The sequence below is a fragment of the Enoplosus armatus genome, chromosome 7 (genome assembly GCF_043641665.1).
Source record: "Enoplosus armatus isolate fEnoArm2 chromosome 7, fEnoArm2.hap1, whole genome shotgun sequence".
In the NCBI taxonomy this organism is placed as follows: domain Eukaryota; kingdom Metazoa; phylum Chordata; class Actinopteri; order Centrarchiformes; family Enoplosidae; genus Enoplosus; species Enoplosus armatus.
In genome coordinates, this window is record NC_092186.1 from 15394212 (window position 1) to 15419618 (window position 25407).

General features: G+C 40.2%; 1 protein-coding gene across 1 annotated transcript in view; it reads right to left on the reverse strand.

Moving 5' to 3' along the window:
• Positions 1 to 5257: 5257 nt before the first annotated feature.
• Positions 5258 to 25407, reverse strand: part of usp13 (ubiquitin specific peptidase 13) — a 28188-nt gene continuing 8038 nt past the window's right edge. Inside the window, exons 5-21 of the mRNA XM_070908790.1 lie at positions 25070 to 25212; positions 24116 to 24300; positions 23916 to 24013; positions 23618 to 23808; positions 22907 to 22978; positions 19602 to 19707; positions 18553 to 18678; positions 16619 to 16772; positions 15912 to 16086; positions 15668 to 15756; positions 15031 to 15153; positions 11748 to 11771; positions 11207 to 11350; positions 8632 to 8801; positions 6645 to 6834; positions 5505 to 5589; positions 5258 to 5354 (exon numbers count right to left, since the gene is read on the reverse strand). Of these exons, the coding sequence (XP_070764891.1) occupies positions 5258 to 5354; positions 5505 to 5589; positions 6645 to 6834; positions 8632 to 8801; positions 11207 to 11350; positions 11748 to 11771; positions 15031 to 15153; positions 15668 to 15756; positions 15912 to 16086; positions 16619 to 16772; positions 18553 to 18678; positions 19602 to 19707; positions 22907 to 22978; positions 23618 to 23808; positions 23916 to 24013; positions 24116 to 24300; positions 25070 to 25212 (2172 nt within the window). The remainder of the gene's footprint in view (positions 5355 to 5504; positions 5590 to 6644; positions 6835 to 8631; positions 8802 to 11206; positions 11351 to 11747; positions 11772 to 15030; positions 15154 to 15667; positions 15757 to 15911; positions 16087 to 16618; positions 16773 to 18552; positions 18679 to 19601; positions 19708 to 22906; positions 22979 to 23617; positions 23809 to 23915; positions 24014 to 24115; positions 24301 to 25069; positions 25213 to 25407) is intronic.

Sequence of the window (25407 nt, forward strand, 5' to 3'; positions counted from 1 at the left end):
TCAACATCCACCTCAGTCACTTGTGGTGTATGTGCTAACACGTCCAAGACAAGCTTCCATCCACTTTTCTTTTTTATGAACCATAAACCCAACCTACTTGTAATAGTTCCCTGAGAGATTGTTGAAAGACATGGGAGGTATTCTTCAGGCTAGTATCCCTCCATTTTTAGATATGAAAACATATTCTGTCCCTGGTCCTCCCGGCTGTCTCTTGTGTCAACAGTGAACTGTAAAACTCAAAACATGATGTCTGTTAAATTGTGATTTCCAAATCAACTCTAGTTTTCTTATGAGGTTGTAGGCCTTCGCTTTTTGCATTTCAAGATACTGTAGTTGTGTTAAAATGAAAAACTTATTTTTTTAAAGAGAACTTAAATTTGCTGGCATAAAATCTAAACTTCTACAATGTACATCGTACTGCAGTGCATTGAGATAGGATGCCTGGTTACAGTTTTGTTTTTGTAGAACCTACCTACTACTGTACCTTCTCAGGTGAACTGAACTAGCGTAACGCATGCTCCTGAGGAACAGATCGAGGTTGATCGCATGCTAGATCCTCTACATTTATTTATTTTTTGAATGCTTTTTTCATTTGTATGCATGAAATACATGGAAGTGCTTTCTTTCTCTCCCACTAATGTATAAAAATGAAATATATCATGAAGTTTCCTTGCAATATTTCTACAATGCACTTTTAAAATCTGTAACCTTGACAAAAAGTGATGTATATATTCAGTATATATTCTACACGAGACGCTTTTTCTTGCATAGAACTAGCGAGTGTGCAAGGCTCGAGCAGAGAAATGACATGCTTGAGCTTGAATACTGGCACATTGCTACAAATGGCTAATTAGTTATATTCTGTAGAAATGTTGTAATTATGACTTCTACAAATTATAAATGTACTGGAAACACTTTCAATAACCCCAGCCTATAAAGCTGTCTGTTGTTACCAAATGCCTTTTAGTGTTGAAACTTGATCACGCTTAACATCGTATCAATAAATTGTTATGCACACATTCATGAAGCTATTGTAAACTATTGATAGTCATTTATTGTTATGTACTGTAAAGCATTACAGCTTCATTAGTTCTGGTTACATCTATATAACCATGAAATAATGTGTGAAATAATCCAAAACTCAGCAACATTAATATGAATTTTCACAATAAAAGAGTGTATTGCAAGTCATTTATATTTCATTCTATAGCCAGTCATGGGATTGGCTGTCAGTTCAAAGCCACAACCAATCACATAACTGGCTCTGACCTGTTTGTCTTGATTGACATTTGACTTTGTGATGAAAGGAGGCATTATGAAATTAAACAGCTATTGAGGAACATTGTGTGAAATAAAACAGACTTTGGAAAAAGAGCATTTTGAAATTAAAAAAACTGGTGGAATGAAGAAAAAAAAGTTAGTGTTATTGTGAAAACAAGCAGAATGAAATAACACTTTTTCTTTCCCCAGTGTTTCATGGTTATGTTAATGTATTTTGTCTGTATTTATTCTGTATTATTTATTTCATCATATCTTATTTCTTTAGGGTTCACCAAGTTAACTTTAATACCACATAAAATGCTATTTAATATCTGTTTCACGATCATACTGGACAGAGTATGAAAGTATGATGAAAAACCAGTACGGAGGATATAGCCTAGAATTATTTATTATTACAGCAGGCAAGGGAAAATATTTAAGACTTTTGTAAATGAAAGACTTTTTAATACCCTTAAGCCTCTATTTATATATTCAATTTTGAACATTTTGGTCCTCCATACATGTTATTTCTTTGTGAGTGTGGTAATAACAATTTATAGATGCGTTTAGTCTTCTAGCATTAAATATCACGTTCTCATACTCTACAAAGCATTTATAAAATGTTATTGACGGCATCATTGGTTGGGGTTCATAAAGGTTATCAGTGCATGTTGTGTACATTTCTTTCTTCACTCCTTTAATTCAACATGTGTGCAAAGGCAGTTTGTTCTGGTTTATTTATCAATGCATCAGACATGTATGAATAAAATGCTATTTTGATGAATGAACTTAGAAATTATATACTTTATATACAGTAATCCATTTATTGAAACACCTACTATAATGCATATTACTCTCCCTGTATAATCACAAGGAAAGCATTAGCACCTTTGAAACGTACAATATGAAAGTAATCTTTTAAAATAAATTGTTGTTATATATTCTATGCTCTTGTGTCTTTATTTTTCCAAAGAAAAAGTCACACTTGAATTGCAGTTTTTGTTCATTCTCAAAGAAGCCAAGTCTCAACAAAGGTGTAGTTTATTAAATTATCCAAACCTCGTAAGTAAACAGTGCCATTGAGTATACTGTCATTACTCTATTCACATACACCTAAGCCATATTTGGATAAACGCATACATTACAAAAGTCAACTTAAAACAATCCCTTCAGGAAAACTATGTAATGAAAACTACAGATTTGGCACAAACTTGTTTGCAAAAAGGCAACAGAGTAAAAACAGGTGAAGAACCTTTTTTGACATTTAGTTAAATGAAAAAAAGAGAGAATGAAACTCACAAAAGTACAATTGTACAATCCAAATGACTCTAGTGCACATGCTGACAGTGAAAAAGCTTTTTTTGTGACAAATTGAACCGTTACGTTTTAACAACGTACAGAAAAAGAATGGAACAGACCGAGCTGGAGGGAAAGCTGAAACAAAAAGACAAAAATACAAAGATGATAACATAATCAGGAGGGGGGGGGCAAAAGGTGCTGAGAAATGAAATTAATTGCACAGAATATCTGAAGACACATGTGACTAAACATCATTACGCAGGACGACAAGTTTATCACCCATCCACTGATGATGAAGAGCAGAAACAGTGATTTTAGACCAGGGTTTTAACAGGATACATTTGGTTCTGAAAAATTAACCTTGTATAGGAAGAACGGCAGAAACACAAGACTTGCATAGAGAGACCTTTTAGAATTGCCCGCTGCATAGACAATGAACACTGCAGCAATTTATCAAGTAGTATCTGATGAAGATGAGTAAGATGATAATAAATCTCAGTGAAGTCTAGACACAGTGTTGTTAAAGGGGAGCACTGCTGAAATATGGATTATTCTGTAAAATGAATGTTCATCTGAAAGTTTCCATGAAGCTGTTTTTGTCTGTAAAGACATTACTCCTCTAAGAAAGACACTCCTATGACTTCAGCATTACCTGAGTCTGTTGGAAGACATTTTTATGGACAATCATATTCCTTCACGATCCACAGTTTTTGATGTTTAATAGATATGTAATAAAATGTCTTCTTTTCTTTGCTTTCAACCCTCTTAAGAAATGTCGATTTATTGTCAAAGAATTGTGCTTTCCTTTAATATGAGAGGTAATGACTCCAAAATCAGCTAAAAATGGAAATATTCTAAGAATACTGTAACACTCATGTCTATTTTCAGCAGAACTCCCCTTTAAAATATGCACCCAAAAGTGCACCATGATGTGGGTCAAGTGTTGGTCCCACTGACAAAACACTTTGTAATATTACACTGAGTATTTGAGATGCAACCAGATTCAAGTCCAGTTCCAGTTCAGCTTACAGGTTTAAACTGTAAATAGAGAATATGAACCCAAATATTGAGATGTTGTTGACAGTCAGAGACTGTAAATTCACAAATATTCAAGCACATAACATCTACATTGAATCCGTCTGGCACATTATGAACTTACTGAGTAGATAAATGAGTCGGTGGGAAATCCAGCATGAGGTTATAGTGACTAAACAGCAAAGGGCCAGTTCTACCATCACTGTGGTTTCTGAGTATTAAAGCTGACCAGGAGGTTTTGGTTGCAGTGAGCACCATGAAGTCATACATTCAGCACTGCAACATGTCTGTTAGTACAAGACTGCACTTTTTAGAGATACAGGTCACTGTGCAGCCTGTAGCATACAGTAGGTAGGAGTAGATTTGGTTGTGGCGCATGTATTGCTTTAGACGTGAAAACGTTTCAGACGACATAACTGAATTGACTGACCTGTAAAAAGTGGCAACAGGTCAGCGGAAACATTCATTTTAACTTTTGGGTCAGAGTCTGAATCTGTCAAAGTGATAAAGGAACCAAACTGGACCGCCTGCAGCTGAGAGTTGAAGTGTGCAAATATTTTGCAATTTGGGCAAACATAATTAAAGGAAGAAGTTCACTGCAGGATAGAGGACTTCTATGTAACTTACATGTGCACTGATGATTTGATAGCCATCTTAAACTAAGCACAGCTTTGCTTATATTAGGCATCAATTATATGTAATAATTATATTAGGCATCAATTATATGTAATACTGTCATCTCTTCATAGACTAATGGCCACTTCATGGATTTACCAGCTCAGCAGCAATGAAGTTGAAATTTAAGATATCACATTCAGTTGCTTATAGCTGGTGAATAAAAAGTCCCCTTCATCTGCATCAGGTGCAACATATGAACTTGTCTTAGTCAAAAAGTGCTTTCAGGGAAGGTAAAATACTTCTATGTTGATAACTCGGTCATCTCCAGGTAAAACTGGGGCAGGTTTGAGCCATTAATACTGTATTTTTAACCACGTTAACACCTGTTCATGGCCTTCTTCGTGTTCTCCCTCAGTCTGAAACTTGCATACAGTATGTTGGTAATTTCTCTGTGTCCAACCAAAACATTTTAATTCTTGATGTCCTTTCAATTTCCAGGGGATGAAAAACATTCTTTTGTGTTCCCCTGTAAAATGCAAAGCCACCAGCAGCACAGTCATTTCTTGTTTGCTGTTGCAGTTTCAGAGCATTTCAGGGCTGGCAGTGAAGCACTCCCATTTCAACACACATTTACAAAATGTACCACTTTGAAAATACTGGCACAGTAGCTGAAGGCATAGAGAAGGAACAATGAGATTTGATATGTGACATTACTTTGTGTACAGAACACTCCAGAAATGGAAATTGCACACTTCCCTCTGAACTTACACTGTCAAGAAAATGTCTTTTCTTCTACATAAACACTGAAATTTAAACATTTAAAGCATAACACGACACATATGCACAAAGAGCACATTGCTTTCCCTTTCTGACCAGTGTTCCTGGTTGCTCCTGAATGACATCCTGGTGAGGCGAGCAGCTGGTCTGAGAGGTTATTTCCATCGTTTCCGCTGTGGCTGTTATTGAAGTTGTCTGCCAGTCTTCGGGGTGAACAACTGCGGTTCTTTAAAAGGTTGCATGGTGTAGGGGGGGCGGTAACTTTAGTTTAACTGCTAGACAGTCGATGGTAAAAGTAGATGTAGCCCAAGTCTTTTGGAGGCCTTTCTGACAAACACACTTTGTGGTCGTTGTAGATCACCCACCTTCAGGGAGAAAGAACATTTGTGGAAAATACACAGTTTTATTGCAGCATGAAATGCTTTCAAAAAAGTCACTTCTTTCAAACCTAACTGCTATGAGGAAATGGGTCAATTTTTTTTTTCAATTCAGTTTAAAAAAAACGTGCTACTCACCTTCCCTCCTTTTTGATGTGACAAACATAATGTCCAGACATTGTGGATGCTCCCATGTGGCTGACGAAAGCAAAGAGCTCATAACCTGAAAAAGGGAAACATCAAGTCACATATATCACAATAATCTTTCACACCTACTAAATGACTGACTTATACCATCTGTTACACAATCAGTTTAAATTAATATCTCCAGTAGAAGGTCATGTAAACAACAGGCATTCATCAGCAGCCTTGACTATAAAGACTTGTTTACACGCAGATGCAGGCAATACGATATGTTACAGAACAAGCACAGCACACAAAACCAATCAAAAAGATAAAACTTACAGTTATACTTCATTCAATATTCTTTTACAGATTTTACAAAAGAAATACCTGGATATTTTTATGTTTTGTTCCCACTGCAAGAGCACCCTGGTTACCATAATGAACAGTAAAAAGGGTCCTCTTGTGGCAAGAACAGTTCAGAATACGCAGCGGTGAGAATTAATTAAAAAATGATGAGAACCAAGAATGTCTGCATTGCTGATGGGATTTTATGAACTTCACCCATAGATTTGCGTGGTTGCTGTTTAAATATTATTGGTATACATATGTAAGATAAGTATGTAGATGCATTATTACGTATATACTTTTTTTTTCTTTCTTTTTTTTAAGAGTTAAAAAGCTCCTAGATCATGTTTTTGATGCCACTGTGCCTAAAGTCGGTCTGGCAGAGCAGGTCAGTGCCCAGCAGCACCAGAGGTCACTGTGCATCAGCAGCAGACATTAATTGGGGCTGAGGGTAAACTGCCCTGTGAGAGTTCATAACATCCAGGTGAAATTAAAAATCAGGAGGCAGAAAACGCCCTCTGACACTTATTTTTTCCCTCTCACCCCGTGTTAATTTCTTCGTAATGCAGGTCTTTGTCTTATGCTACTATGCTGGGTCTCTGTTCCCATTACCAAGCTTACTCCAAATTGTGAAAATTGTGACTTGTAATTCTACTGATCAACAACTGTCACCAAGGTTGATAAACCTTTGTTGGTGATCAGTAGAAGTCAACCTCTGATTACTTAATGTAACTTTAGACAAGGATTAACAACAAAGTCAAGACAGAAACGGCAGCTACAGTCAGTGAAAAAATCACAGTCACTCACGTCCCGGTCCGTCTTTGACCCGCGGACCCGACGAGTCTCTGTCTGGGGACAGCGTGGAGTCGCTGTGTGAGTTGGCGTTGGAGAAAGCGTTGTCGTTGGGCTCTGTGTCAGCCATGTCTGAGAGGGCGTCACTCTCCTCCTCCTCCGGGTGGGTGAAGATCCAGTCGAGTGCTCGTTCAAGGTTATTGTTCTGAAAGAACGTTTCAAGTTTACTACTTAGGTTCACTGAAAGTCCAAACCAAAGTGCTTTTAGTATACCAGCATTGAAGGAAAACTTCTACTTCACAACTTTTTTATTGTTGGAATCATAAAATCAGTTTTAGCACATTCAGAAAAGCTTTACATTTGAAAATCATCTGGTGCCCAGAAACATATTATGCCTATTATGCTAATTACGGAAGCAGCATTTTCTTTTAAAAACTATTAGCAATAACAGGACATATTAGCATATAGAAAACATATGGCCTGCAGATACATATGGGGACAAAGTCAAGGCTGAGGATAAGATAATTTCATATTCTATCTTGTTTTCTCTCTCTCATTCCCTCGCTGTTGTATCTTTAGGTAGCTCCTCAAAAAAAACAGGCAATGCTGAAAATGTAAAAAAATGAGCCATCTTTATCGGGGAGGTGGAAGGCATCCATCTGTGCTAAACTCCCCCTGAGGATGTCTGCTTTGAGTCCAAAATAGAGGTGTGATTCCTGGAGAATGTCTGTCTAGATTGGCGAGTGAAACTGCCTGCTTTTTCTGTCTCTCCCTGTCAGGTCACCGAGGTTGAAAAAAGTTCCTCCCCCTAATTTTGGGCCGGTAATAAACCAGACCGCGAGACCCCTCTCTGCTTCACACACCCCCCACCCCGGCGTGAGGAAAATGTGTTCATTTTTTGCACTTCAACAACATCATGGATGGCAGGGAGTTTGGTGGCATTGGGGATGATAAACAAGGAAGCCTGGTGTCTATTTCCGTGTCTTAATAACAGTCTGCTGGGCTATTTTTGCTGAGGGGGCAGTTTGAAATATGAAATACGAAACATGAAACCTGAGAATGAGGGGCCAATTGAAAGCAGGGGAGCTAATACATTTGTTGCAGCTGCATTCCCTTTGATTCACATAAAAAAAAAAAAATCAATGATGATAAAATGGCTCAACATGTCACTGAGGCAGATCCTGTTCCTAAACCCGAAAGGCTGCATCAGCAGCGGCGTCCATATGCTGCCGGGACTATTTGTTAACATCATGTCGAGCAGACATCTTTAATCACTCTGACATGTAGGACCTATTAAATTTGCAGTTTGGAAAGCAAACAAGTAGACCAGCCAAGCACATTTATGACTGACTGAGCTTTGGCTTTTATCATCTCAACCTTTCTTTGCCCTCTTTTCAAACACCACCTCACTTCATGCCAACCTCCTGCTTTGTCAGGAACTGGTGACACTTGTCTCTATTGACCAGGACAGCCTTCTTTTCTCTGTGGTGTCAGGCGGTCATTGCTGTGGTGTTTTCAGACACTCATCAAACTGTGTGGGTGGTTCTTTGTCCTCAAATTTTCTCTTGACTTTCTTTGTTGTGAATATCACTCTTTATTGTCTCTGTGAGTCACACACTAAGGAACGAGCGCCACCTACAGAAGTCTGTCTGTCTTTGTCACTTCAGTCATGGTGACCATCACTGCACATACTAGCTGCCCTTCCCTTTCTGGCCATTCAAGCGCAATACATCACTTTGTGTGCAGCAGAGGATTTTAGTCTAGATGTATTAGACCCAAGTGTTTGCAGCAGCAAATGTAGAAACTCATAAACGGAGGTTAATAAACAGACAACTCTTTATGAGACATGCTGAGGATTAAGACTCATCTGAATTATTAGCTGGCAGAAACAAATTATTACAAGAAACAATATGCCTGGAGTAGAAGAAGTCTTGTTGTCAGCTAAAAATGAATGTATTAGTACACAAAGTGCAAACATGAACAGAGTGGACAGAAGACTGACCGTGGCTTTGAGTGCCTGGATGCTGTGAGTGCGGGGGAAGCCCATAGAAGTGAGGATGGCGATGCTCTCCTCAGGGGGCGAGTTGCCCAGAGGGGTGGCACCCATGGGGCTGTCACTGGTGGAGGGACCAGGATCTATCATGGAGGGCAGAGTGAGAGGTTCTGCAAAGTCTGGGAAAAAGGAGAAAGATAATAATAATAATGAGATGCTACAGCTCTCCATTTATTTCTAACCCAATCAATGAAAACATTTGTGTTGGAGGTCAAAGTTTGCAGAACCTAGACGTCTATTTGCTGTTCTGTTGTGGATTTTGACTGAAAATGTTTGACAATTAAATTTATAATTTGAGGCATAAAATACTCAACTGCTACATGTGAAGGGAGGGACCTCGGATACTTCTTTAGTACTGGAAACAGTATCTGAGGCAAACGCACCCTGTGGCATGTTCATGTCAAAGTCAGGATTAGTAGTGTGAGTTAAACACATCATACAAACATAACTCAGTGTCTCTGACTATGGATGATTCAGTGAGTCTTTTTTAAGAAACAAAACATCTGGAAAGAAGATCCCTGATATTACTGTGGAACATTGCATATTTAAATCAATTCAGGAAGATTCCTCACTGCAATGCTCTGTGCACTTTCAACAGATTCAAATGAAAGTGAAGTGACCCTCAACCCGGGAACAAGGGCACTCCTACTGTAATTACTCTGCTGTTGGCCATAAACAGAGCCTTCATTACCGTCCTTGCCATAAATGAAAATGCACTTATCTCCCACTACCGTCTCTATCTCGGCCTCCTTGTCCCGTGTCCTTTCGATTGCCCATGACACAGTTTTAACTGAAGAGCACTTTTGCATGTTAAGTTAAATTATTGTTAAATTGGTTATTATTTTACTTCTAATATAAACTTCAATCTGTGTTTAGATCTCATCACAGCTTTTATTAAATACATTTATGAACTTTACATGAACTCTGGCCCTGTTAATAAGGCTCATTCTCAGTTTTTAACTTCACTGAAAAATGATGATGTCATGATGAATAAGTATAATAACTGAGTCGCCTTGCCCGACTTTGGAAATGCATCTATTATAAGAAAGTGCCATTACCTTTTGTAAACGCAGCACTCTAAGGTTCACCTCAGCCAAACAGAAATGTTATTTGGTACTGCATCTAAAAATGATTAGTTAAGCTGTAAAAAAATAAGTTGAAGTGACACTAACAGGAAAGTAATGAAGCTACACAAACGTGGGGGAGGCAGAAGAAGAAGTAACCTTTGTGCAGCAGGCAGGGATGGACCGTTTTACTGATGTTATTGAGCCTGAATGCAGCCCATTCGGCAGATGCATTAAGCCCCTTTAAAAACTAACAAGCAGGGGGCTGCTCTAATTTCCCTCCACTGTAGAGGCCCTTTACAGCCAGCCAGGGAAATAACAGTGACACGAGTCAACGCCTCAGGGGAACATCTCCACTACTGAGAGCCTCTACAAGAGACAAAGTCAGCTCCAGCAAAGTTTCTGGTGATGATCTCACACACTGACAGGCAGAGATCAACACCTGCAGTACACAAAGGGCTGCAAAGTCTGAAACAAGAACTGGAGATGTGGTGCGTCTCTCACTTTGAATTACCTTTGTGTTTAAATGTCCCATACAAATAAACATGCCTTGGCTTTGTATACTTGCTGCAGAAATGTTTTTGGCAGATTTGCATAGGCATAGTCTTTTAGCAGTAAAAAAAGCATAACACAAGCTTCATGTGAGCTGACTGGCTTGCCGAAAAAACATCATGTGACTGCTTGTGAAGCAGCATCTCCGTTTCGTTTCCACGTGCAGTACCTTGAACTCAGCGCTTTATCTCGAGCTCACCTCTTGATGTCTGTAGACTCAGCTTATTGAAATTGTTGGAGAACTGTGGCTCTTTCAGGCCAGCTGCTGTTCAGATTATTTGTCACCAGTATTTTTGGTTTCTCTGGGTTACTGTTACCTCTTCAACACTCACTTAACACTCCTCACGCCCTATTTCTTGTCATGACTATTTTAGACCCTTATCATGAATTTGGACATAGTTTTTGAGCATTAATTAAACTGTTGGACTTCCAGACTACTTTAAAGGCAGGGAGGCACCATATTTTTAAGGTTTCAATTGAATACTTAAATATTTCAGATCTTGGGAGGGAATAGCTAAATAACTAGAGCCACATATACAATTACAACCTTTTTAAACACTACTGGCATGTAGGATTTCATTGAACAGGAAAAGCCATCAACCACACAATCACACTCAGTGGTTGAGGGACGTGATGCAGCACCTCAGCTCAGGTATGTGCTGCATGGCTCCCTGAAACATTCGAGAAAACATGGCAGACCTTTCTGAATAGTGTTAACACTTGGCTCTAAACTCTGTCCATTGAAAACAGACGCTGTAGTGATCAGCTTTATCACTATCTGTAAGCTATGAACAAAGTGTGCTTTTCCTTTCTTTCTTTCTGTTGTACTGTCATCCCTACATCTAAAAAGTATAAATATGTGTTGATCTCTCCATACTGTTCCATTGAATGCAGTGTTGTTCCCTTACCAGGCTCCTCCATGTGGGCTATGATCCAGTTGAAGGCCATCTCGGGGCCCATGTTGCCTGTGTAGTAGACCGCCTTCCTGCAGGCCTCCAGTGGAAAGCCCATCTCTGCCAGCTGCATCACTGCCGCCTCATCTATTTCTGGAGCTGGGGAAACAACAAGCCGACATCAATAACTAAAACATAGCAGTTGCTGATTCAACACAACCAGTAACCTTCCGGTTTACAACCAAACTGATTTGCGGTGGCTCTCTCTTTGGGCCTCATTAAACAAAGAGACCAGGAAAGAATCATCCCTGGGGAGGCTTCTTTATCCAGGGATGATTTATCAAGGAGAGAAATGAGTCTGGCTAAAACAAGAAGAGCCACATGGAAAAGTAAAGTTTGTTTGGAGGTAGAGAGCAGCTGCAGCACCTGCTCAGGTATACATGGTTGGAGGTTTAGCTCCACAGCATTCATCACTATAGCTTGATGATGATCATATAAATTTTACATATTTATCTACATAGTAGTGAGTAACTGAGAGCAGAAATGAAATACTCACAGTCTATGGAGCCCATGGAGTTATCTGAAAGAGAGGAAGAAACTCATTTCAGGAGACGGCACACAATTATTTGGTTTGTATGTGGTTTTGTGTACTTTCACTTATAAGAATGTTAAATAATTTACAGATAACATCCCATTCTCCCCGCTCTCTGTGCATTTTGTTCAGCATTACTATGCTGGAATATTACATTTCCCCGGGTTTCCTGTGTGATTTGATTAACCACAAATTAATTTAGGAATATACACAATGTAAGAACAAGATCAGCTGAAACAATGACGGTCTGAAAACTAGACTTTGATCGACCTCTAATTTAGAATATGTAACTTTTGAAAGAAGAAATGACGAATTCTTCTTCTTACAAATGAAAAGTTGAATTCATAAGAAATAAAATGCACCCTTGCTTCATTTTTTTGTTTTGGTGCTACAGAATCATTTGGTCTGGTATGATCAGTAGCTTGTGTTGGCTAAGGCTTTGACTCTTTTCCTTCTGCTGTTGTTACACTATGTTTAAACATTGACCATTGTTCCGTAATTGTCACTTCACTTCATGTCAAAATAGGCTGACTGTGTAGTACCAAGTATCAATCATACTAGGGATGTCTCTTTACACACAGGGCCGATTCAAGTTAGCTGCAAGGTGGGCTCAAGTCAAGTTGTCAGAAAACACTTGGCGGGGCCTCGTCACCACCCGAAGTGAGGAGATTGATCGGCCCCCACTGTTCCCCGAGCACTGCAATCACAACTTGAGTGGGTCCTGCTCCTGTCAAACATTGCTTGATTTTTGCGATGCCATGCCAATTGTTTTACTCTGGACAGTAAAATCTTAGCAGTGTCTGTTACCAATACTCATCAGGAGGCACATCCATAAATTATTTGAAATACCTGTGCACTGCTGTCTCCTAATTCCTCTGTTTATGTGGACATAACATTGCTTTTAGTGTCTGTCTTTTTGTCACCTATACTTAACCTAAGGCAATTTTTTTTGTTTAATTTCATTGTCTTACTCTCGTGTGCTTAAGAAAATTATAAAAACAGATCCTTGGACCCCTTTTTCATTTAAAAAAAAAAATACAGTTTTTCCATTTTAATTTTGAAGGAGACAATCTGATTAGCAAAGAAACCAAAACCGTAAATCAATATCTATATGGTTTTTAAATGTTTGTTCTGTGCGTTAGAAAAATGGAATAACATGTAATAAAAAAAATTTGTCTTCCATTTTCTTAATGTCCTGGAATCATTGAGTGAATGGATGATACACAGACCAGTGAGAAATAATATGGTTCAAGCAGCATACAGGAAAACACATTTGTGTGGTGCTGTGTAATCAATGAGAAGCACTGAAGCCTTTTGGAGACAGAAGCGTGACAGATGATTAATCACTGCTGATGCCAGCCGGGGATAATGGGCCAGTGGTTAATTTGCAACCGACAAAATTCATCATATAAATGAGAAATAAATAAATAAATCAGGAAATGTATTGGAAACAGCACATCATTTCCTCTGACCTCTTTTCATTTCACAGTTTAAACCACATGATTTACACACTGGTACTTGTTTCAACCTCTGTCTGTAGAGAGAGAAGCTCTGACAGAAGTCAAAAGGGGACAGGAGATTCGAATTACTCCACTACCTCAAACTTACCTCATCCAAAAAACATTTACACATATTTTCATGCATCAATTTTACTGTGGCCCTCTGAGATAGCAGCATAGCTTGCTGCTGTCAGACGTAGATATACAGCGCTGCCAAAGCAAGGCAGTTTCCGCTCAAAGAAAGGACGCTTCAATGTGCGAGACTGAAGAGTTTTAAGTGTACTGCACTCTTCCAAGAAGCCATTTCCATGTGTTTGGAGGTCTGAGATAGCAGGTACAGCATATAACATGCAGTCCTGAAATATTAAGGCATACTCAGACAAACACGTCCAGACTTCAGTTTTGTCCTCTGAGTCCTGTCCTAAGAAGCAGCCGGCTAAACGATTCTGTAAAGCTCTCCGAAAAAAACCCTCCTGAGTCTGTCAATGTGTGAAACACAGCAAAGGCTGCTTGCAGATGTTACTGCGTCTTCGCTCCTCGGACCACCTCCTTTCTGTGCTTGTGTTTGGAATGTGAGACCGTGCAGAACACTTTGTGCTTCACGCCTGCTAAAATATTAAGGAGGACACTGATAACTTGATGTAGCTGAACTTCGCAAACAACGGAAGGAGGAATAGAGGAATAAGAATTGCAATCACATAGGAGACAGCGAAGACAAAGAAAGACAAACGGAGGAGGGAGGTTGTAGTTTTGGCCTTTAGGAAGAGAGGCCGACAAAGTATGTAATACTGGAAATATCACTAAGCAAAGAGTCTGATGCAACCATGTTTCAAGAAAAGTAACAACGATACAGCTTCTGCTCTTAAACAAACTCGCCAGCCTCTAGTAGGTTATTCTCAGAGCCAAGGGAAGTGCATTACAAGGGGATCTCTAAAATCATTATAACTTATTAGGCTTAGCCACACTGTGAACACAACAACTTTTCAGTAATTGATTGAGCAGGCCTTTCCCGCGGGATTCAATGTGCCCTTAAGAGAAAACTTGGGTGGCTTTGAGCAGAACATCATATTAGAGACAATTTCACGGATCATTTGTCTCTGTCACAAAAATACCCTACACCTCCTGAAAGGTGGTAGGTGTTAGGAAGCAGCTTTGGAACAACACACATCTGGGTCTATTGGGTGCAATCTGATATATACTGTCTCATATATTGAGAGGTGTGTCTAATATTCTGTACACCTCGTGTATATAATTAGAGTGGACAAAATATGTTGGCTATCTAGGTAAAAAATAATACAAAAAACAGGTTCTCAGGGAAAATAATGCCCTTTAAAATTAATAAGAGCACTGTGAAACTGAACATGAAGGGCCAAAAATGCCCCCAGTAGTTAAGAGTCGGGTATTTGCATTCACCACTGTCGGCCTGTAGGTGAGTAATGGGAGCTAATTACCAGGGGATCCTTCTCAGGGGATTCTGGGAATATATATAAAGTAGAACCAAATGGCACCAATGTTTTTTTTCAAATATGCAGTGCAGACAGCTGTGTGTGTCTGCAGGTGTCCCGGCTGAGTTCTTGCCGCAGTGGCCATGGGTTCGATTCCAGCCTGGGGCCTTTTGCTGCATGTCACCCCCTCTCTGTCTCCCACCTTTCCTCTCTATCTCTCTGTCAATTAAAGGCAAAAAGCCCAAAAACGTAATCTTTAAAATAAAAAAAATAAAAAAAACCCACTCTTGGCCTGTTCTGTACCTCTGGTGTCTTCAGGCAGCACGATGGGAGGCATGAGGTCAGGCAGCTCCTCTTCACCTGCCTGCAGCCCTGTGGCCCGCAGCCGGCTCAGATCCAGAAAGTCTGGAACATCTATGGCCAAGTCTGTACAGGAAGAGACAAATAATATATTAAATAATAACAGAGGAATGCATTGATCTGCATGGTGATCTGAGCCTTTGACCTTATCTTTTAAATGTGGGCATCAAATCATTGTCAGTGTTATTGCATTTTTAAGTTTAAGTGGCGCCATGCACTTTTAAGCATTTCAGATGCTTCAAGACACTCTTTTGAATTCGGTGAATTTCAGTGTCAAGATAAATATAAAACTCAAGCAGCACTTTACAAATGTGGACAGGATGAGAGATGGTTTATGACCATGTGTCCAAAATTGCAGAGTAAGTCATCCATGAGTTGGTCAAAAATGTACTTAAACAGCAGTTTCACCTACTACTGTGCATGCCTTGTGAATTGCAGTTTGCTGGTGCCCTCTGCTGGGCATTTACAGTACTACAAATACTATATATAATATTCAACAATAACTGAGTCACAACATTGCTGGAGGCCAGTGAAAGACATTTTAAATCCCATTAATCTGCAAAGGATGACAGACAATTACCTAGTTTCTTCGGCACCCAGTCAACCCCGAATGTGAATTTCTTGATCTGCAAAACCAGATACTCTGGGAAGGAGGAGAAACGGGAAGTTCTGCAGAGGAAAATAACAACAATTTCGAAAGGGGGGTTTAAAGAAATGAAAACAAAGTTTATAAATGCAACTGGTTTTAATTTAAAGATGTGAGGTCATGAAGAAACACTGAGGTGTAGAGTTTCAGGCTCAGGAACAGGTGACGCTTTGCTTACTTGACTCCAGCTGACTTGGCCTGCAGTGCTGAGCTCCAGAAGTCGGGGACGTTCTCCGGCTCTGTGAAGGCCTGCAGGCATGCAGTGAAGGGGATCCGCGCTCTCACCGGCTCAGGAGGAGCCCGCATGTTCTCCTCGGCGTCCTTCCGTTTGGCCTCATATGCCAGCAGCTCCTCTGGTAGAGTAACAACAAAGACAAAACACTTTGAGTTGTGCAAATAAGTGTTAACATCTACAACAACCTGTAATATTCAGTATTTTAAAAATCTAAATTTGAGTAAAATCAAGGGTTGCATTTTAATATCAATACATTATTTAAAGGTGTTCATGTACTGTTCAAGATGGCTGCTGACAAGATTGACAGCCTCTGCTTCCATCTACATTACATCAGACAAAGATTATCAGCTTCACCAAGGTCACATTTATTTACGGTAATTATACCGTCACTGTCTCAATTAATATGACGATGTTACAATGATGTTAGCAACTTTTACATATCCTTTAAATAGCACATCAAATTTCACAGCTCTCAGTCAGGACCTTCTGTGCCCTTTCACAGAAGGACCTGCTGGTTCTCCCAGCGTCTGGTGCCACCTGAGCCCAGAGTCATGCCAGCTGTACCGACCAGAGGCAGCTGTGGCTTCCTGCTGCTGCTGAACATTTTGTGTGTGTGTGAGCGCGCATGTGTGTAACGAGAGCTCCTTTACCTCGATTGGTGGCCGCCTCAATGGGGGCTGGCAGCTGGATGCAATAGTCCACCCGCTGAGTGTAACGAACCCGACGTGTCTGGCAGCACTGAATTCGCTCCTCCACCAGGAAGCGGAAGACGTCGCTTGGATTCTCCGTGCCGGCGCTGTTCCTCTGAAAACACAACAACATATAGGGAGGATGAGAGGGTGCGTTTGAATATCAACAACGAAATCAGGCCATGAGTTTAGGCATGTATTAACATTTTGTCAAGCATTAAATATAGACTGGTGATGTGTTCAACACTGATAAAATGGAGGTTCCTCCCAGACTTCAGTCGATAAAAAGTGTTTCCTTTGCACATTTAATTATCTATTTAATTCTTGACTTAAATAAGTCAAATCAAATTTTAATGGCATGCTGTCATGTGTCCCATCTGTCCCTCACATTGTAATGCTATTGTTTGGCACCCTGCACTAATGCACTGATAATCTCATATAAACTTCATCAGCCTGGAGGGTTTTAGGGCCCTATGGTCTAAAGGCTGTTACAAATACTTTTTCAGGGTAAGATATATCAATCAAACCCTAAACAAAATGATTTGAAACAAAGTTATTTAAAATATAATGTCTGCTTAAGAGCTGTTGTTTGTTTCATTTGTCCCATAAACATGTGATGCGTCTGTGACACATGACAGCCTGAGGTTTGAAATGAAACTCTATCTATAAGCTATTATTTGCTGTGGTTTATTACGGTCTCCTGACATGACTTCAACCCAACTGCTGTTTGTATTAAGAGATCTGGGTCAGTCATTCATAATGTAGATGCAACTCTTTAATTTAGGAGCCTCTTCAATTAACCATACCCTCCATAAGTGAGAGTGTTACATCTTTCAGAATCACAGGCACATTAATCATGATCACTGAGCGGCTGTGTCGTCTCACTGCTCATGAACAGTAAGGGTCATTGAAGTTTACACTGTGTTTATTTGAAGACTGTGATGAAGGACGGCATCGCGACTTAACACACCAGTTTGCACTGCAGCCTTTCTGCAACACAGCCCTTCTATTCTAAGAAGCTACAGAAATACACAAGTTATAATTTCACTCAGGCTAAGTGTGCAGGCTGACATAGACAGAGGAAAATGTTGCTGATGGTGGTGGCTTTAGTCATGTTATCTATGTCTGGATAACTAAATCAGCTGTAGAGGCAAGCAAGTGGAGGACAGTAAGGGCAAACCAAGTTGGAGCACAAGAGCTGTAAGGTTTCTATAGATAATGAGGGACATATGGAGAAACTGAGGCTGAGAGAGTCTGGGTGGTATGTTTTGCTGATCTTCAAAACATGAGGTGGAGGAAGTGTTGGGCCTGAGTCAGGGCTGAGGCAGAATGGGAAGCATTATCTGGCCTCCCTGTGTAACAGATAGTGCCGAGCTATATATATCCTTGTTGAGAAAGACACGTCAGAGCACCCCATGTCTATGTACCAACCAAGGAGACAGCGTGCCGTGTTTAGTCAAAAACACACCCTCCCCTCCCAATCACCTGGCTGTCAATGTGTGTCAGGGGTCAGACGTAACCCGACCATTTTGTAAAAATGTTACGATTTCGCAGTGCAGAAAATTCAAGTTTATTGGGACAGTTTTGTGAAAGGCAGCGTCTCTCTCTGTGGTGTGTTTGTAGCTTTAACTGGAATTATCTAAAGTTATAGTTAATCACATTTCTAGAATGAACTACAGCGTAGTGTTCACATTAAGATAACAACCAATGGCAACTCAGTCATCGCCATGGCGACTGAGCATACTCCATCTGCTGATGAAGACCGTGAGATAGGGTTAAAAGCTCCAAAAACAACTAGTAGATGGACCTTACTGGACCCTACTGGCTGTGGTTTATGTTCATTTACAAACCCTTTTTGTACATTTTGACCTGCACAGAGGTTTAGCTTCACTCACCTCCACCAGGTTGATCATGTGCAGGAGGAACTCTTGTGCATCTTGTTGTCTGTTGGAGGAAAACTCTGGGTGTCCCCTGCTGACCAGGGCCTTCAGCATCCGGGAAGAGACGCCCTTCTGCTGGTGCTGTAATGAGAACATTTGGGCATCACACACACTGACTGTGCATGGCCACTCACTAAGACAGCAGACCAGTGGTGAATATTACAGATACACACTGAAAGCAGCTAATAATATTAATGTTAATGTACAAACTTACCACAGCATGCCAACTAAAGTCCCCCCCCCCCCATGTCTTCCCAGCTGTCAGTATGAATCCAAACCTGACTCTACCGTCACATGTGTAGGAAGTGCAGGATCACGGCTCTGCCCTATCAATTACTGAGGCTGGTAAGGCTTAAAAGAAGCCTGGAGCTTACAGACCTAGTGCTGGGTCCCATTATGCTTTAATGGTTTCCTCTCCAACTTTCCTGGCAGCTGTCTAGTATGTGGTTGAAAAGGCAATGATTTCATATCGTGTGCATTTAAAGTAGTAACGCAAAACACGCAAACAAATAACCAAAAAATCAATTAAACTGTTCAAAAACGTCAGAGATTGCAGGAAGCACAAGACAATCATTAAGCAAAGCTAATATTTGTGACAAAATTAGGCAGTGATGTGGGGAATTAGAAGCAAAATACAGTATTACAGCTGTGCCTCGAGCTGTGTTCATAAACAATTTGAGTTGCACATTTGGGACCACAGCCAACAGCTATTTTCAGACTACAGGAAAAAGGTCAGAGCACAAGAAAACTTGTCTAAAAATCACGTCTTCCTTTTGTTTCGATCAACATCTCTCCAGCTGTCACACTTACAAAAACTGCTCAAGTATATTAATAACACAGATTTACTGCATTATGAAGTTGTTTCATGTTTAAAAATTGAAAAAAAAAAACATCAAAATGACAAGCTGAAACTCTGTCTTGACAACAGTTTGGTCATTAAATGAAAAAGACTCATTTTAGCATGCTTCTGTCGGTTATGGACCCAGTTTGGGAGCTGGACATACCCAGTTTAATACCTTGTATTCTTCTTTCATCACCTGTTCAATGAGCTCAGATTTCATGGGTGGTTTGGAGTACTGGCCTGAGAGCAGTCCGTGTCCCAGTTTAGCCCTGTCGGACAAAAACAAAAAGGCATATCATCAGTCTTTTAGTTTTGTTCTAGTCTTCCACACCCTGCAGGCACATGTGCACATGTGTCTTCAACATTTAAAAACCTTCAGACAATGCACCTTGGGGCCTGTTTCTCGAAGCAGCTAACTAACCCTTGCTTTTCAGTCTCACAAAGCTGGCGCCAGTTCAAACTCAGCTCTGTTGCCGTGGTAACAAAGCTTTCAGGAATACATCACTTTTCTGTCTGCCATCTTTTCCTAAATCATTCTAATTCTTCACGCTCTTATCATGACTTTGGTTCATCATTGGTTGCTCCCGCAGATGTGGCATCTCTAATCCTTGGTGGTACATATTTTATTTGTGAACAGCATATTTTATAACATACATATTTGATCCTTATTCAGACTAGAAACCCTATATAGAAAACTGACTTGTGATTCACGATACCGCACAGTAACTGTAGGGGGCAGTGACTCAACCCATGTCAGTACAATCAGTTTCATCAGTATTAGTTTCTTCAAAAGCTTATATTAACATTCATATAAGTCTGATGTTGTTTGACACATATTAAGAAGTATGAAAGCGAGATAAGCAGAACAGTGAATATACATGAGTCTGTATATGATTTACATTAAATATGATGAGTACATTCCTTTCATCATATTTTTTCAAGATACCCCTGTTTAGAGTTTCTTGGCCAAGATAGTAGATACTGTCAGCTACCTAGTAAAGGCATAAAATGCCCCAAACATAGGTACACAAAACATTTAAAACAGTAAGAGTAAACAGGGAGCAGCACCTATTAAAACAATTATTGTTTTCCAAATAATCATCAGACCATTGTGAAAAAACGTTTCCAAAATTATAGCAGTAAATAACTGCAGGGTGAACATTGTTTTTACATCAACAACAATCTCTTTCTGCACTTTCTTATTTATGCACTGCGGTTTCATCTGTATTAAGTACAGGATACAGGGTAATATATTTGTTTAATTAGGTTAATCCTCCCTTATTTAACGCTCACGCTGTGCCTTCAGTGCTTTTAAGGGAGGGGTCATATTTATTCAATACAGGCCAAACGCATTAGAAGACACAGATTTTCTTTCTTAATGACCTGATTTGTGCTGGCTCCATCAAATAGGAACCGTGACGGGTATAAACATGTCTATCTGGCAATATGAAATGTTTGTTGCTTCACATAACTGATATCAATCGCCTGCCCAGCTAAGACCCTTCTCACCTTTCATTATCATCTGACTGGCTTCTTGCAACACACTGGCTTACATGACAAAATACGCAAGTATTTATCAGAACATGTGGGGCAAATACAGTGCATCCGGAAAGTATTCACGGCGCTTCACTTTTTCCACATTTTGTTATGTTACACCCTTATTCCAAAATGGATTAAATTAATTTTTTTCCTCAAAATTCTACACACAACACCCCATAATGACAATGTGAAAAAAGTTTTTTTGAAATTTTTGCAAATTTATTAAAAATAAAAAACTAAGAAATCACATGTACATAAGTATTCACAGCCTTTGCCATGAAGCTCAAAATTGAGCTCAGGTGCATCCTGTTTCCACTGATCATCCTTGAGATGTTTCTGCAGCTTAATTGGAGTCCACCTGTGGTAAATTCAGTTGATTGGACATGATTTGGAAAGGCACACACCTGTCTATATAAGGTCCCACAGTTGACAGTGCATGTCAGAGCACAAACCAAGCATGAAGTCAAAGGAATTGTCTGTAGACCTCCGAGACAGGATTGTCTCGAGGCACAAATCTGGGGAAGGTTACAGAAAAATTTCTGCTGCTTTGAAGGTCCCAATGAGCACAGTGGCCTCCATCATCCGTAAGTGGAAGAAGTTCGGAACCACCAGGACTCTTCCTAGAGCTGGCCGGCCATCTAAACTGAGTAATCGGGGGAGAAGGGCCTTAGTCAGGGAGGTGACCAAGAACCCGATGGTCACTCTGTCAGAGCTCCAGAGTTCCTCTGTGGAGAGAGGAGAACCTTCCAGAAGGACAACCATCTCTGCAGCAATCCACCAATCAGGCCTGTATGGTAGAGTGGCCAGACGGAAGCCACTCCTTAGTAAAAGGCACATAGCAGCCCGCCTGGAGTTTGCCAAAAGGCACCTGAAGGACTCTCAGACCATGAGAAACAAAATTCTCTGGTCTGATGAGACAAAGATTGAACTCTTTGGTGTGAATGCCAGGCGTCACGTTTGGAGGAAACCAGGCACCGCTCATCACCAGGCCAATACCATCCCTACAGTGAAGCATGGTGGTGGCAGCATCATGCTGTGGGGATGTTTTTCAGCGGCAGGAACTGGGAGACTAGTCAGGATAGAGGGAAAGATGAATGCAGCAAAGTACAGAGACATCCTGGATGAAAACCTGCTCCAGAGCGCTCTTGACCTCAGACTGGGGCGACGGTTTATCTTTCAGCAGGACAACGACCCTAAGCACACAGCCAAGATATCAAAGGAGTGGCTTCAGGACAACTCTGTGAATGTCCTTGAGTGGCCCAGCCAGAGCCCAGACTTGAATCCGATTTAACATCTCTGGAGTGATCTGAAAATGGCTGTGCACCGACGCTTCCCATCCAACCTGATGGAGCTTGAGAGGTGCTGCAAAGAGGAATGGGTGAAACTGCCCAAAGATAGGTGTGCCAAGCTTGTGGCATCATATTCAAAAAGACTTGAGGCTGTAATTGCTGCCAAAGGTGCATCAACAAAGTATTGAGCAAAGGCTGTGAATACTTATGTACATGTGATTTCTCAGGTTTTTTATTTTTAATAAATTTGCAAAAATCTCAAAAAAACTTTTTTCACGTTGTCATTATGGGGTGTTGTGTGTAGAATTTTGAGGAAAAAAATGAATTTAATCCATTTTGGTATAAGGCTGCAACATAACAAAATGTGGAAAAAGTGAAGCGCTGTGAATACTTTCCGGATGCACTGTATGTATTATTTATTAGCCTCATAGACAAGACTTGGTCCTCCTATAAAACTGCAGTGTCATTATATAGTTATTTCAAGCATTTTAATAACAAAGATACAAATTTGAAGCTAGTTGCTAAATACAAAACCTTTTTCAACCTTTTTTCAGCCACAGAAACGGCAGCAGCTGGAAAACACCTTCACTTGTTCTATGCATTTTAACACGTGACATTATGTAACACTGGAGTCACTTACATTTGTGTGGCGAAGTCCTGGCTGGGGTCAAGAGGTGAATAGTCAAATATCCTCTGAAGATTACCCACATACCTAAAGATCAAAATATATGTCACACGCTCAGATGGAGCACATGGGACGCCACGCAGACACAAGACCAATGGAAATACACACACACACCTTTTGCTGGTGGCTGTGTTATTTAAATACTTAAATTCGACTCCGTGCACTCTGTCTTTACCTCCATACCTGATCTAGAGCTAGACAATCAACAAACAAACAAAACAAAAGTTGACAGAATAAGAAATACTTCATAAAAACTGACTTTAACCTTGAAGTAACTAAATCAGCACCACAAAAACGACTACAAATGTTGGATCATATGAGGATGTCCATATGAGTTAGTTTCACATTGTGACTGCTGTTTCTCTTTCTTGATGCCGTTTGTCAATGATTGGTATACTCTGTTATGATTTAACCTTGAAAAAATTGTAGTCATTTTGACCAGTGCATCTGTAATCTTGTAATATAAAGTAATATGTAAATAATCTAATACTAATGTATGAATAAAGGGGAAAAAATCAAATAATGTTAAAAAAGATAAGATCACTAAGACTCCCTAAACATGGCTTTTTTGTGCTATAATATTAGTGCTATGATATATACTGTATATGAATAATGTAAAATAAATATTAAATAATGGTGAGTGAAGTCTCATCACAGTGTACTCACATCCTCTGGAAGTCTGGGATACTGAAGAGGACCTGCATCACGGTGCTGAGGTAGCAGCTGTTGCCCAGGTTTTTGATGCCAGTGTAACCAGAACCAAACACCGCCTTCAGCTTCATGCCCGACTCCTGGATCACCTCCCACTCACTGACCCGCGGCCGGGAGTTATTGTCTGTGTGGTGACCATTCTCTGTCTGAGGGGGGAGAGAGAGCGAAGACAAAGAGCTTGGTGTGAAACTTTTATTGTGGAAGCCTCATACTTTGGTTTTGGTTTGGTTTTTGCACAGCTAAGACAACTTACTCTTTTCTGCATCTGTAACATGTCTATTCCAAAGTGTGACAAGTGTTCTGATATGTGGGGGTCCAACACAGCTTCCTCCTCCTCAAATGAGTAGACATCTGAAACCAAAGGATCAGTTAGTCACTATGATTGGCCCAAAAGTTTTATCTTACGTTACCGCCATTTAGTAACTCAGTGTAACCACATCATGAGTCTCAGACCTGCTCCATCTGGGGTGATGGTGTCCAGTTTGACAGCCAGGGGGTGGTTGGTCTCTCTGTAGTGCTCCAGAGCGTGGCCGTTGCCTCCGCTCCCATCAAAGAACCACTTCCCACAGAGCACTGCTCCATCCGTCAGGTTCAGCCACAGGTTTTCTCTCATCTCGCACTTCTGACACTTCCAGCCACTGAAAGCAAAGATACAGAGACTCTTGTTACTGTAGTCAGGCTCACTGAATGATGAATGACGGCTTTTGGAGGATCGCAAAAATTGCATTTTGCTCACAAGCAGGTGCTCAGCAAGTGATCAGATTTACATTTAACTGTTAACAGACTGGTTAAACAACGCAAACAGCTAGAGATAAAGTAATGCAGTCATCCATTGACTTGCAAATCTTCAAACTTATATTAAAACAATTATATAAATCTATCTCTAACCTATCAAACCTTAGACGATAGATGAGTACTTTAGGAGTCAGGCAGTAATGTATAGTTGAGGTGTTTGAGCTGTTCTGGCAGTTAAACAAAGATATTAAAATTATGATGCCCTGTTCCAATATTACCACTCTGCAGTGGATCATTTTCTTTACCACTGTGTCTCCACACAAGCACAAGGGCTGCATGACTTTAAAAAAATGATTTCTTCCTAAAAGATTTGAGAAAAACTTCCTGTGTAAAATAACCAAAAGAAATCTGTGAAAGAAGAATGAGCATCTTCATCTACTTCTCTGCTTTCTATAGGAATATTTTCTCTATTCTAATGCTAACAAACAGACTGCTGTGAGAAAAACCCTGAAGAGGTTTTCTGGTTCTGGTGAATCCCAGAAGGCTGAACCTGCTGAGAAAGTAACAGAAATTAAAATGGCTCGTTTCACTGTATTCCACCAGATTAATTACACAATTTCACAAATTACACAAATGGAACTGTTCATGAGTGTGGCTTGGTGTCTTTCTTACCTGGGTGGGATCCTGACCCCGTTATCCAGTTGTCTGAGGCTCCTGGCATGTCTGGACACCTGGATCTCCTCCTCCCAGGATTCAGGCTCCTGCTTCTTGTAAGCTGATGGTGCATTGAGCACTGCGTCACAGGCGATGGTCACCTGAGCGTCAGAGGAAACAGCAGAGGCAGAATTAACTCCTGGAAGTGGGTGTGATTGAGGTCATGTTGTAAAATATATCAACCTTCTTCTTAAGAAGAAAACCTTTGAATTGAAGAATTTATTTTTACTTTTACTAGAAACATTAAACTTCTATTAATGAACTTTAAATGTAAGTCGTCAATAACAGTAAATAGA